Raw genomic sequence first — 14,105 nt, 5'->3', positions numbered from 1 at the left:
ACAATGTGTGCTGCTGGTATTTGAAGAACATTTGCCTCTGTTCTTTCACTTTAGCCTCATGAGAGCATTTTTTTACACTGTGCCAGGCATTCATTGCTTTTCTTACAAATACAAGTCATTTCTTGAGGCAGCTGTTTTTTGAGTTTTTTTTTCTCCATTACCTCCATCCCCTCTGAGCAAGCATTATGGACTTGGTGGTAAGTATACGGGTCTTGGCAATACTAGCCTCAGAAACTGTGTTCAATCAGTCTTTGCCTGGTGTTTCTGGCATGCTGGCCTGAGGTGTTGGGGTTAGCCTGGAAGTGCCTTTTTGGATCATGATCATTCTTATCCTCTGTGGGTCTGACAAGGTCAATCTCTAGCCCTTCAGGTGGAGCTAATCCACATCTCTTGGCTATGTTGTGTAATATGCAGTCTTGCCAGGATTATATGGTATATTGTGGGGCCTGTACAGTAATGTGCCACTGGGCACCTGACTCTCATTTTCAGAGTTCCTTCTTCGATGCATCTGGTGGCTTGATGGGTGGGCAGCATAATAATTTTCCTCTGAGAGAGTCAGGGAATTTGGAACAGGAGTCATTCGCCATGTCTTTATGGGATAAGTATGATTTTCTTCAACAAATAAATATATTATTGAGGGGACACCATCCCTAGTAATATCACAGATATTAATTTAAACATAACAATGCTACTTACCTAGTAGCCAGACCTCCTGAGAATGTAAGAGTCATGACATGCTGTTGGGCACTGTGCTACTACCTCTGTGATTAAACTTTTGCATCACAAATGACCTGCACACTGATAGAATGGAACTCCTCCTCGTCCCATTAGGCCATCTAATTTCCTGAGGGGAGGTGCCCTGAGCAGAATATAGGTGCGATCAGTAGCACACAGGACATACAGAAAATGCACTTTGGAAGACAATTATTTTATGACTGTTGGTGCTGCCTCTCTCGGGGAAATTTAATACAGTGGCACTCAGAAATTGCTGCATGCATGCAGAGGCATCAGACTGGCTTATACTTGTGATATCTCTGTGGTCCTCTGAAAGGTTCCAGTTATCAAGAGCCCCTTGAGCAGTGGTGTCTGTAACTATCACAGGTGTAGCATGGCACCTGTGTTTGACTCTCCAGATCCCCATGTAAGTTTTCATTAAAATTCAGGAGAGTTTGATTGTCAAGCATACTGAATTTCTCCTCTGACAAATGTTGGACGTTAATCTTTGGCCTAAAAATCCTGTCCTATGGATGCATTTGGGCTGTGCTCTGGCTGCTGAGCCAGTGGATACTCCTCTTCCCTTTCCCCTTCTCTGAGACTGAAGTTGGTCAAAATGTGAGCAGGAAACATTTTACTATTCTACAAACTAGCCACAAACTGCTCCTCATAACAGTTTGTTTTGCTTGTGGCTGCATTTTGCTAAATGACTGGGTTAATGATGAAATGTCACTGGTGTGGGCTGACCCCTGGTGTAGGCATGTTGCAGATACATTTTCTAGTTCAAAATATTTCTCCTATGACCAACTGCATGCGGGCGCTCACCCTTTAAGAATTCCATTTTGGTCCACTTTTTTGGCCATGCCGCCAACACACCACTCATGCCAGGTGTAAATTCTTGCACCTGCATTTCATTTGCACCCCATCTGTGCCTCTTCTAAATTTTGTTTGTTTATATAGGTAGCCTCATAAATAAATACATTTCCAGTAACATCATGTGAGAGCCCCTCTTAGTGGTGCAAGAATACATATTACAAAAATATGTCAAAACACAAAAAAGGAGATGGGGGAGGAGAAGTCCACTAGCAAAGTTGACAAAAAGTGTTCCAGTGTGCTGCCTTTTGAAAATGCATTACTGGCCCAAACATGGCTTGCGCACTACTACTGCGGACATGAACAACCTATTTTAAGTGCACAGCCCTTTGAAAAATTTGTCCTAAATATCTACTTTTTATTTCTTTTGGATGAGTTTATTGTGGAATTACATAGAAGTCAAGAAAAGGCCAGTTGACTCTTGACGTAGGTAGCACATATCTAATATTATAATGAAAATGTATTTATTTACATAGTGCTGTCACTTTAAAAGCGTGGTGGAATGTGGGGGCCATATATTAAGATTCTTGTATATTCTGCAGGACCCGCCATGTAGCTGCTGCCATTTTGGATTACTTTTACTTCATCCCACATACACCCTAGCTGCTTTGGAAGCTTCAAAATTTTTGTTCTAGTTTTAAAATGCCATCTTACTGTTCTACATTTGTGCTCTGATCAAAGACAGCAGTGCAAAAGGACAAGTTGGGCAGCATTAGCAACACTGCCTGTACTACAGTTAGAACCACTGCTAGGTGCAAGAAGCCCCTAAAAAGACTTTTTTTGTAAAACAACTTAATCATATCAACTTCTCCCTCCCCACTCCAACTTGCTTCAGCTGTTCTCAGCTATGACTGGAAAGGAACCAAATACAATTTGAATGGGAGCAGCTATAGGGTGAGAAGGACTGAGGAGCTGACAACATTAAAGCTGTAAAATCACAAAGAATAAAGTTCCCCACAAGCTGATGTGGTAGCAATATCAGATTTTGTTAGGAAATCTGTACAAACTGATATTGTGGTCAGGTCAAATACTAAGATCTGACTTCCAGTATTGTCTTGCAAAATCAGTACAGTTGGAGAGTATGTATGTTTCATCCCCTAAATGAATATTTCCATGCTTTTCAAGTGTCTGTCATAGCCTCATCATTCTTTCCCTGTAGTTTTTTTGTTGTCTGAATAGGTGTATGGTTATGTGTCTGTTCAAAATAAAGGGAATATGTTTTTATATGGTATATTTGTTATTTACAGATTTTGGGTGTCTAGGGCTTCAGTCCCCAAAACACCCCCCTGTCTGGATCCCAAGAACAAGTGTTTGGTCTTCTGGGATCAAATAAAGGGCTGGAGAGATGTAACATGAAATTCCCATGCCCTTGTTACAATCAATGGTAGATACCCCTAAACTTGATTCTGCAATCTAGCAATATTTTTTTCTGTGTAGCTCAAATGCTTAAGGCTAAATCCATGGTTTTCTGATACCTTTTGCCCATCAGAAGGTTACAGGTATTTTCTTCTGAAAAGTGCACAGTTTGAATTACTGTTAAGACCATATGGAATGTGGTTTTTTTAATGTTTATTTTATTTGCTTGTGAAGGTTTTAAGCGTGTTTTTCCCCTCCCCCTGGATGGTCTATTATATGAAAATAAATAAAGCAAACAAAAAATGTAATACTAATTCCAGTGGAAAGCAGACAGTAACACTTCCGAGTAAGCCAACCACCTACAATGTTCAACTTAATAATTCTAGCAGCTGTTCCTCTCCTGCTCTCTCCCTGTCACCCAATGCTCCAAAAGTCTCCTCTCCCAAAACAAGTGTCTTCCCAACCAGAGAAGGCTGAATGTAATTCTTCCATTTCTGCACCAGCCAGAGCTGCTGGTTAGGGAGAGACAAATCTTTCTTCCTCTTGCCTACTTCCTGTCCGTTACCACACTCCTAGAGTCTGAGCGTAGCTGTTTTTCCAGTGAGGGATCAAGCTCAAATTTGATACTTTGCATAGTGGTGCCACTTCTAGACTTCCAACTGTTTTTAAGTCAATAATAACCTAATGCGCTAGTTTTATTTTCTCCTAAACTAAATTATCAAACCTTACCATACCATACAAAGACATACCATACTTAACTCCTGAAAAGTAAGGTGTGGCTTGACTAATGCTTGTAAAAATTTTAAGTTGTGGAAGCCAAAGACAAGAGGAGCTGCCAGGCTAAGGAATCACTTCTAGTTCGTTCTAGTACATTATTTCTGAGAATACACATAGGTTGCGTGACTGGTGCCCTATTGCTTTAGAGAAATTAAAAAGAAAAATGCCATCCTAGCTTAGCATGACTACCAGCCTGGGGGTAGTACATATAGTGCCAGTTGGCAGTCTGAAAGTTCACAGGAACAAAAGATAGGGTGAAAGGGGCAGTGCGGAAGGCTATTGGTTAGAGTATAAGTTTTGGATTCTAGTCCAAGTTCAGAGATTGAATGATTCAGTGGCCTTAGGCAAGTAACTTAATTACTCTGTGCCTCAATTTCCCAACCTGTAATAAGGGAATTGTAAGACTATGGTTGATTGCATAGTGATTTGAGATCCTTGGACTTAAGGCGTTATATTAGTGCTAAATATATTCAGTAGTATTACTGCTGCATTTGGTTTATAGTCACAACTGGAGCTGGGCCTGGGTCCAAAGACTCCTGAACTTTGAGGGATCTCACATGTTCACAGATGGTTCCTATCACTATATAGCATGCTAAATCAAAATCCCAGTTCTGAACCACTGTTCCCCAGCGTTGGGAAAGTTTTGATCCAGATTGGAACTTTGCCTATTGGGCCCATTTCTGACCACAAATATATGATCGTTTTAACCAAAACTAATATAAAGCACATTTAAAGTTTAATTAAACAGAGAGACATGGAGCAGTTTCCAATAATGCTAAGTTATATTGTCTAATAGACTGACATGATGAATAGATTAGAAAGTAATTACTGGAGAAGAAGAATAGACACAAAGAGCACTTTTGAAGTACTTGTTGTTGTCCAAAATATCACTGAAATTCTGGTGACTAAGTACTGTCTGCTTATCGCTATGTGAAACAGTGCTCTATGGGTTCATTATCTCTAAAGGTCTTCTTTCCGTTTCTATATAGATATTCTCCCTTCACATTTTGAAGGTTTGAAGAAGAGGATTGTTTTTCGAGTCACACTAAGTAAACATTAAATGCATGCAGGCTTAAAACTAAAGCATGCATGTTACGCAGCAGCAATAAATAAGTGCTCGGCTTGCACGACTTTTGATGCTCAAGCATTGCCTTGTTAAAATGCCAAAAAAAAAATCCACCCTTTTTCTTTGCATTTTTTTGAAAAGTAAAACTCTTCCTTTGACCTTGCAATATTTAGATTTTCAGTCTTTGGACAAATTATATTTATTTTAGTGAATACTTTTATGTTACAGATAAAGTGGATGAAATTGTACCAGTTTCCAAGCCATCAAGAATTACAGACAATGTAACTGTGGACTCAAGAGTGGCAACGATTAAACCGCGGCCTTCCAGTAGATGCTTTCCTTCAGCTACAGATATGAATGTACGTGGTGGTTCCTAAATTCTTGCTTTCACTTATGAAGCTGTGGTTCTAGTTAGTACTGCTTTAGTAAGTCCAGTCTTTTTATACCCACTAGTTGCCATGCTGTTATGTATACACCAGCAATGGGGGGTTTATAAATGTAGTTAATCATGATGGTTATTCTTTATCACCATTCTAAGCTTCGTCATTGACAATAATCCTAACATGAACCCTTGTTTCATTACTGGGTTTATTTACTCCCAACAACATTATTTGTTTTGGTTTTGACTAGATAAAGTTGAGTAATTTATAAGGGGAGGAGATAGCAGTAATGCTATAAAAAGCACTAACGACTGAAATGCTATATCCTGGAAAACTAGTTAGTGCGTGTAATTACTAGCTCAAGAAAAGACACCCACACTAACGCTGATTGAGTTAATGCCTTAAAAATAGAGTGCTAGGTGCCCCGGGTACATACCAATCGGAGATGGTAGGCACACACTTGGGGCAGCTAGCGCTTCTGGGTGCTTGTTCCTCTGTGGCCACGCTCAATTTTTAGAGCACTAGCTTGATCAGAGCTAGCTTGGGTGTTTCTCCTTATCTGGGAATTACGCTCCCAGTTCCAAATGTAGACACCCTCAGATCTGAGTTTGCTTCCACTGGTTGTAAAGTCTTATGAGGAAAAAATAATTTTTTCCCTACTGTCTAGCTGCATTTATTTCCCACTGAAGTAGCACCAATCCTTATTCATACGCTTCGCTCTTGTCAGCTGCAGAGGAAGGAATCCCAGAGTGTTCTGAATTATATCAGCAGTATTGTAGAAAATAAGTAGGTTTGTGACGTCTACAGGTAGGAAGGATGGGGTACTGGACTGGGACTTAAGAGACCATGGTTCAGTTCCTGATTCAGCCGAAGACTTCTTATGTGACCTTAGGCAAGTCACTTAAGCCTAGATTCTCTAGGAGAGTTAGGTGCTGAAATATCTTTGTGGATCTGAGCCCTAGTATCTCTCTACTTAAGTTCCCCATCTGTAAAATAGGGATAATAGTACTTCCCTACCTCAAAAGTGTATTGTGAGGATAAAAATCACAAATTCATTATGAGGCACTTGGAGGACAACCTGTATGTTGTTAGACAGATCGGGGGGTACAGATTTAGGATAAGCAGCAATGTCTTTTAGTGAGTTGCAGACAATCATTTTTTGGGAAGGTGTTCAGCTGCCATGCTAACATAGCCCCCCTCCTGATCCCAAAAATAATAGAGCCCCTTATCCTTCCTCCTCAAGGGTTTGGTGAACAACAAATGATTACCAGAGCCAGTTTAAAGGAGTCAGGTTACAGTAGCCAAAGGGGAAGCAGTACTGGAGTTGTTCTCTGCAGCACAGAGGGAGATGCCATTTTGTGTGTCTTAACTACGGGGGTTGATCTGGAGAATCCAGCTCCACAAAGAAGAGACTGAGCCCTAAGACTCCACTCTGCCTTGGAGGGCTGACTGCCAGCTGAGTCCAGTAGGCCTTCCCTGCACTTGGAGACAGCTGGGGCTTGAGGCCATCCTCAATTTACCCCTATCTTTTCCAGGAATAACGTGTTGTAATCCTTATAGTCTGTCTGGTCCTAGATTCCCTGTAACTATACATTGTAATGCCAAATATCTGTTAGTTTTTCACTGGGCTGGAGCCCAGGTGAAGGCACCAAGTGCAAAGAACCCAGGCCCATTGAGAGAGGAGGGAAGAATTAAGGGGCTTTACCCCTTGAGGATCAGGGGTGCCCTAGAAGCGGGCTAAACACCAATGAGAAAGGGGAAGACTACTGATTATTCCATGTTCTGAGATGTGCCCACAATCTATTTTACAAGGAGTAATTTCTTCTGTTGATCTGCATGTATTCCATGCTGACTGGAAAATAAGATGGCTTTCTGTCTCTCCTTCAACTGTTTGATAACAGCCACCTGATGTATCTCTATTTTTTAATTGTCCCATCTCCCTCCCCATTTTAATTGTCAATTTATTGCATAATTATATTTTAAAAATCTTAACCTCTCTTTCTTGCCCCTTCCTGCTCTGTCCTACTCACCCAACTCATCCTGCTCTTGCCCCCTCCCACCGGAGTCCCATGGCTCCTCCCCTCCTTGCTCCTGTAACACCACTTCCCCTATTCCTCCCCCTCTGCATTCCAGTCAGGCAGCTTCTTCCTTCTCATCACTTGCCTGCCTGCAAGCAGGGGGAGCATTAAGACTGAAGGACAGTTTTCCTGCTCCTATTTTCCATATTCGGCACCACAATGGGCCCCAGGCAGCAGTAAGGAGCAATTGCAGGGAAAGTCCTTCTCAGCCCCTGGACTGGAGCATGGCAGTGCACACGAAATATGGGAGACTGTTCAGTAACCGCCAAGCTCTAACAAGTCTCTACTGAGCATCTGCAAACTACAGTGTTTGGAGAACTTGGCCAAATTTGTGTGGAGTTTCAGAGAGACAGCAAAAGGTGCATCGCTGACACCAGGGTGTCCCCCTGCCAAACTTCAAGTCCCTACTGCAAAGCATGGAGGACCTGGAGCTTCCTAATTATATAGTTGAACATTTTTTTAACATGGGCAAAACTATGTATTTTCCCCGATCCTTGTTCTTGAAAATAACTGAACCGTAGTAGCTGAAACTTCCTTTTAAAAAAAATAAAATAAAATTTCAGAACGAGTCAGACAGCTAGCATAGGAAAGTTCATCCCAGATGGTTAAAGTTGGCAGTTATAAACAGGTAGCCTTAACTGTTGGCAGCACTCCCCGCTCTGGCTGTAATGAATACCCTACAAGCATCTAGGCCCAGAATAAGCCTAGGCAGGAAACTGCTGTCACTAATTCTGTCTACTTGATCTCGAATATTTCTGATTCAATGGTGAGACCACTTGAAGAAGACACACATCTTTCCATAAAAACACTATTTCTGAAATGCTGAGATCCTGTTCTGTTCTGTTCCTGATGATGGTGCTAAACCATGCTATTCAACTATAATTTCCTCGTCAAAACTCTTCAACTTCATAAAATCAAAATATAAGTTTAGGACCAAATTCTGAGTCTCACAGATAATTTCATTTGAAATCAGTGGGGCTACTCGTCTGTGTAGTATAAGCAGATTTAGAACTCTGAGTATTTAACACACTACACCTAGAAAATTTAAGGTCTCTCTTCTATGTCAAAATATTGGAACCCAGATATAGGTGCAGGGTGACTTGAACAGCGGTGTAGTTTGTGGCAATGTTTTTAGGAGGGAGATAAACAGAAATGCAATTGCTTGTGATACCTTCAAATTTACCCTTAAAATGTGCTAGAAGAATAGATAATTTTATTTGACCACTGACTATTTAAGATGAACAACAAAGTAGTATGTGGAACAGGAGATGAATTATTTTTCTCATGGTGTCTCTCTCTAACATTGCCCTTTTGTACATAACGTTTTTGTTTTGTTTCGTAGTCCATGTACGATAGACAGGGTATTGCTGTGATGCCACCTACTGTACCTGGGACTCCTCAAGGTCTTTTTCTAGGTATACCTCGGGGTACAATGAGAAGACAAAAATCTATAGGTAAAATTTTTCTCATGTAAATTCTACACATGCATTCATTTGGCACCTTTTATTAACTTCTGTTCTTGCTTAAAACATTTTGACTCCATTTTTCTTCAACTTAATTGAGTCATTAGTTCTGATTCAAAGCTCAAAAACCAAATCAGTTTGCCTGAAAACTAGTACAACTTCCATGTTTTGCTTTGATCACTTTAGGCAAGTGTTGTGGGGTTGTAATGGCTATGGAAAATTGCCTTTAACAAGGAAGGCCAGAATTTTGAAAGTGTAAAGAAAAAGAATCGAGGAAGATCTATTGTCATAAATCAACTATAGCTAAGAGTCATCCAGATGTTTTTATTGACATGAAAATACCATCATGTGCTATGCAAGGTGTGATATGCATCCTACTGGTCAAATGTATAAAATAAGCTCACTTTTTAAATTCAAAGTGATCCTTTTTCTTTACTGGGGGGTGGGGGGGGGACTTAGTTTTTGGTGCATTTGCTGTTAGAATTGATCTACTTTACTCAAGGTATTTCTGAACTAATTATAAGCATTGTGCTTGTGTAAAGCTGTTCAGCAAAATACACAATATATCCAGATATTGTCTTATGGCATAGCCACCTTTTATACAAAATGCCATCCTCTTTGAGTAAAATCATAAATTACTTTTATTACATAGAGCTGTGGTTCTGAACCTCTGGGCTGCCTGCAGCCCAATCAGCACACAGCTGTGGCCCATATGACACCCTCAGGGCCATTAAGGTAGTGTATATACTGTGTGGATGTGGCTCATATAACAGAGAGCTGCATATGCGGCCCACAATAGTAAATAGGTTGAGACCCTCTGTATCAGCGGTTAACATTCTCTAAAACATCTAAGGGACTTAAGAGGTTCCTAAGTGCCTAAAACACTTTTGAAAAGGGGACTTAGGCTCCTACATCACTTAATTGCATTTGAAAAATGTTATCCAAAATTAAATTGTCACTTTTTATGTAATATTGATGGTTCTTTATATTCCTTTTACTAAAACAATACAGGCAAAATTCCCAGAAATGCTTTAATATTGTACTTGCTGTGTAAGCATAGCATTACTTTGTGTGTTTCTGGATTGCTAGAGTCAGAAACACAGTTTCTCTGTATAAGAATGCCTTCCCTTCTTGATACATTTCAGAGAAGATTCCCTTCTATGCGATTACCTCACACTTATACAGAATCTTTAATGTTGCTTTGAGTAGTTTGTCTTTTTTTCATACTTTCACTTTCTTTTGAAGAGTAATATATTGGCTCCGAAGGTACATCAAACAAAAGCATTTGCCTACAATCAGTAATCAGTTCAGCTTTAAGAAAAGGAGTACTTTTGGCATCTTAGAGACTCTAAGGTGTCAAAAGTACACCTTTTCTTTTTGCGGATACAGACTAACACGGCTGCTACTCTGAAACGGTTCAGTTTGGTTGTTGTTTCACTCCTCTTTAATACTACCATATGGCTTTATGGAAATTCAACAATTAGAGAACTTTTAGTGAGCAGGAATCAACAAGCCAGCCATGTTGCATTATTTCAGATCTGCTCCATGCCATGCAAAATTGCTGTAGCATCTTTGGGTATGTCTATACAGCCCACAGAAGCAAGCCTACCTACTCAGGTCAACAAACTTGGGCTAGCAGGGCTCACCCTAGTACTCTAAAAATAGCTGTATAAACAGTGCTTTGAAGTTGTTGCTCTAACTCTGAAGCTTACAGAGGGGGGAAGGGTGGGCTTCAGAGCCTGCGCTCCACCCCAAGCCACAATTTCAAAATGCTGTCTACACAGCTATTTTTAGTGCAGTAGCATGAGCCCTGCTAGCCCAAATCTGTTGACCTGGGCTGGGAGGCTCGCTCCTGCGGGCTGTGTAGACATTCCCTTAGGGTCATATCTTTAGTGGAAATAATATAACACTGTATGTAATTATACTGCAGATTTTTAAAGCTTTCCCTTTATTCATTTTCTTAGGAATAACAGAGGAAGAACGTCAATTTTTGGCTCCTCCTATGTTGAAATTTACCAGAAGTCTATCCATGCCAGACACTTCTGAAGATATCCCCCCTCCACCACAGTCTCTACCCCCTTCACCACCACCTCCTTCTCCCTCCCTTTATAACTCTCCCAAATCTCCAACATCAAGAAGCTATGGAACAATTAAACCTGCATTTAATCAGAATTCAGGTTCAAAGGTTTCTTCAGGTAGATCTGAACATATGGGAACAATAATGAGGGACAAAGGGATGTATTACAGAAGAGAACTGGACCGTTATTCTCTAGATTCTGAGGACTTGTATAGTAGGAATGCTGCGTTGCAGGCAAACTTCAGAAACAAGAGGGGTCAGATGCCAGAAAACCCATATTCTGAAGTTGGGAAAATAGCAAGCAAAGCAGTTTACGTGCCAGCCAAACCAGCAAGGCGGAAGGGAATGCTAGTGAAACAGTCTAATGTTGAGGATAGTCCAGAAAAGACCTGTTCTATTCCAATTCCAACAATTATTGTGAAAGAACCATCTACCAGCAGTAGTGGGAAAAGTAGCCAAGGAAGCAGTATGGAGATTGACCCTCAGTCTTCAGAGCAGCCTGGACAGCTCAGACCTGATGATAATTTAAACGTCAGTAGTCCATTTGCAGCGGCCATTGCTGGAGCAGTGAGGGACAGGGAAAAGAGATTAGAAGCTAGGCGTAATTCTCCAGCTTTCCTTTCTACAGATTTGGGAGATGAGGATGTTGGCCTGTTGCCCCCAATACCACGTATGAGGCAATCTAAATTTACTGATGAGGACATGTTTAGTAATGAAGATAGTTTTAGGCAAGTTATGTCAACTTCTCCGGTTCCTGCACCTAGAGAATCTGAAAATCTTTTTAATAGCAGTGAACCTAGCAATGAAAGTGATGAAAGGACATTAAACTCTTCATCCATAAAAAAAGTTACTGAAAACGATATGGTTGCAACTCAGACCGTTAATGTGTCCAGTTCGGATAATTATGTTCATCCACTCACAGGAAAGCTATTAGATCCAAACTCACCTCTAGCACTCGCGCTCTCTGCAAGAGATAGAGCCATGAAAGAACAAACGCAACAAACTCCAGGTAAAGGAGAAACTGGTAAAGCAGACCTTAATAAACCACTTTATATTGATACAAAGCTGAGATCTAATATTGAAACAACATTTCCTGTGACTGCTGCTGTTACCAGGCAAAATACACGTGGCCCACTGAGAAGGCAGGAGACTGAAAACAAATATGAAACAGATATGGGGAAAGAGAAGAAGCCTGAAGAAAAGAAAAACATGCTGATAAATATTATGGATACGTCACAGCAGAAGTCAGCTGGTTTACTAATGGTTCATACTGTGGATGCAGCAAAGTCTGATGACACCCTTGAAGATGATGAGAAGAGAGTTGAAATGGAAATGAATCCAGACAATTCTCCATCGGAGATGCCAGAAGATAGTGAAAAAGCAGAAAGTGGGTTGAATGTATCTGCTACACCTGAGCCACCTGCATCTCCCTGCAAAACTATTGTAGCAGCTAGCTCTGTTGATGACCCTGTCATTTTGCCATTTCGCATCCCTCCACCCCCTTTAGCATCTATTGATATTGATGAAGAATTTATTTTTACTGAGCCATTACCTCCTCCCTTAGAATTTGCTAATAGTTTTGATATCCCCGATGACCGTTTAGCTCCAGGTTCTGCTCTAACGGACTTACTTAAGCAAAGAAAAAATGGAACACCTACATCTGCTTCATTTAACCCCAACCAATCCACGAATTCTTTAGACAGTAAAAAACAAGTGGGTCTTTCAAACTGTTTGCCTGCCTCATTTCTGCCACCCCCTGAAAGTTTTGATCATGTCACTGACTCTGGGATTGAGGAGGTAGACAGTCGATCTAGTAGTGACCATCACTTAGAGACAACCAGCACTATCTCAACAGTGTCCAGCATCTCTACCTTATCCTCTGAAGGTGGTGAGAACTTGGATACCTGTACAGTCTATGCAGATGGGCAAACGTTTCTGGTGGACAAACCCCCAGTACCTCCTAAGCCAAAAATGAAGCCCATAATCAACAAAAGCAATGCACTTTACAAAGATGCTCTAATTGAAGAAACTGTAGATAGCTTTGTTATCCCTCCACCTGCTCCACCCCCACCTCCTATCAGTGCACAGCCCAGTACAGCTAAAGTTTTACAGCAAAGGACCTCCAAGCTATGGGGTGATGTAACTGAGGTAAAAAGCCCAATTCTCTCAGGCCCAAAGGCTAATGTTATTAGTGAATTGAACTCAATACTACAACAAATGAACAGAGAGAAATCCTCAAAGCCAGGGGAAGGGTTGGAGTCGCCTTCTGGAACAAAAACTGCAAGTCTCAGTACAAGGTAAATGAAACTAAAAGAATTAAAACAAGATCTATACTTCTTTCAAGATGTAATTACTCAGTTTCTTAAACAAGGGTATGCTTTTGAGAATTTACATAAGCAGGCTCCACCATAGGAATTTTGATAACATTAAAAGATCACCCTAAGGTATAAATACACTATATAATTGACAATTTTCACCCTTCTTATTCTGCTAATTTCCAGTATAAAATAATGAGTACTTATGAAAGTAATGTATATTTTCGTTGGAAAAATGAGCCCACTTTCTGAGGCTTCTAAAAAAACCCACCACATTGGCCAATAAGGCTACCCCTAGCTACCAGCTACAGTTAGCTCTATTGTAATTCCCTTTGCTAGAATAGCATCACCCCTTTAACACACAAATTTTAGGTTTCTGTGGAAGTTCCTTTCGAGGAAGGTTCAGTAAACAGCAAAAGCAAGAAGCAGAAACCAGCGGGAAGTTTATAATTAGTTGTTTCCATTTTAAGTTCTGTTTTTGTGGACACTAACTTGAAGGGCTTGTGTACATGGAGCAGCAATATGCACTAATGTGTTGCACGTTAATTGGTCATAGATTCTGCAGATGCATATTAAAAGTTCCCTAATGTCCTTTAATGTAGTGCTGCTCAAAACAGTACTACGTTAAGGTGCAGTAGGGAATTTTTAGTCCGCACCAGAAGGGTCTACATAGTTGAATTAATGTGCAACACATTAACACTGTTTAAAAATCACACCCAGTAGTGTTTGCATTGCCCCACTGTGTAAACAAGCACCAAGACTACCCTATCTACATTCCTACATGAGTTCTCTCAATTGCTATCCCTTTGAGAGACAGAGTATCCATTATTTTGATGTGAATTATTTAGGTTTATGTTTAAGAACTGGTGTGGTTTTTCTTTTACAATAATATTTATACAACAGAGTTCTTGCAGTTTTACTCAACAATTATAATTATATTGAAATTTTATTCCATTCCATAACTGATTGAGGTTGATAAAATATCAGTTTTCACTTGTCTTTTTTC

At 40.4% G+C, this 14,105-nt stretch overlaps 1 protein-coding gene across 6 annotated transcripts in view; it reads left to right on the top strand.

Annotated features, from left to right (window-relative positions):
* The window catches only part of SHANK2 (SH3 and multiple ankyrin repeat domains 2), a 615,311-nt gene that overhangs the window by 585,967 nt on the left and 15,239 nt on the right, over positions 1–14,105 (top strand). For all 6 annotated transcript variants that reach the window (XM_074955235.1, XM_074955234.1, XM_074955236.1 and 3 more), the window contains 3 exons: positions 5,015–5,145; positions 8,587–8,698; positions 10,672–13,081. In XM_074955235.1, coding sequence (XP_074811336.1) covers positions 5,015–5,145; positions 8,587–8,698; positions 10,672–13,081 — 2,653 coding nt within the window. The remainder of the gene's footprint in view (positions 1–5,014; positions 5,146–8,586; positions 8,699–10,671; positions 13,082–14,105) is intronic.

This window comes from Natator depressus, chromosome 6 (genome assembly GCF_965152275.1).
Source record: "Natator depressus isolate rNatDep1 chromosome 6, rNatDep2.hap1, whole genome shotgun sequence".
Lineage (NCBI taxonomy): Eukaryota > Metazoa > Chordata > Testudines > Cheloniidae > Natator > Natator depressus.
This window is presented reverse-complemented; position numbering and strand designations above follow the sequence as displayed.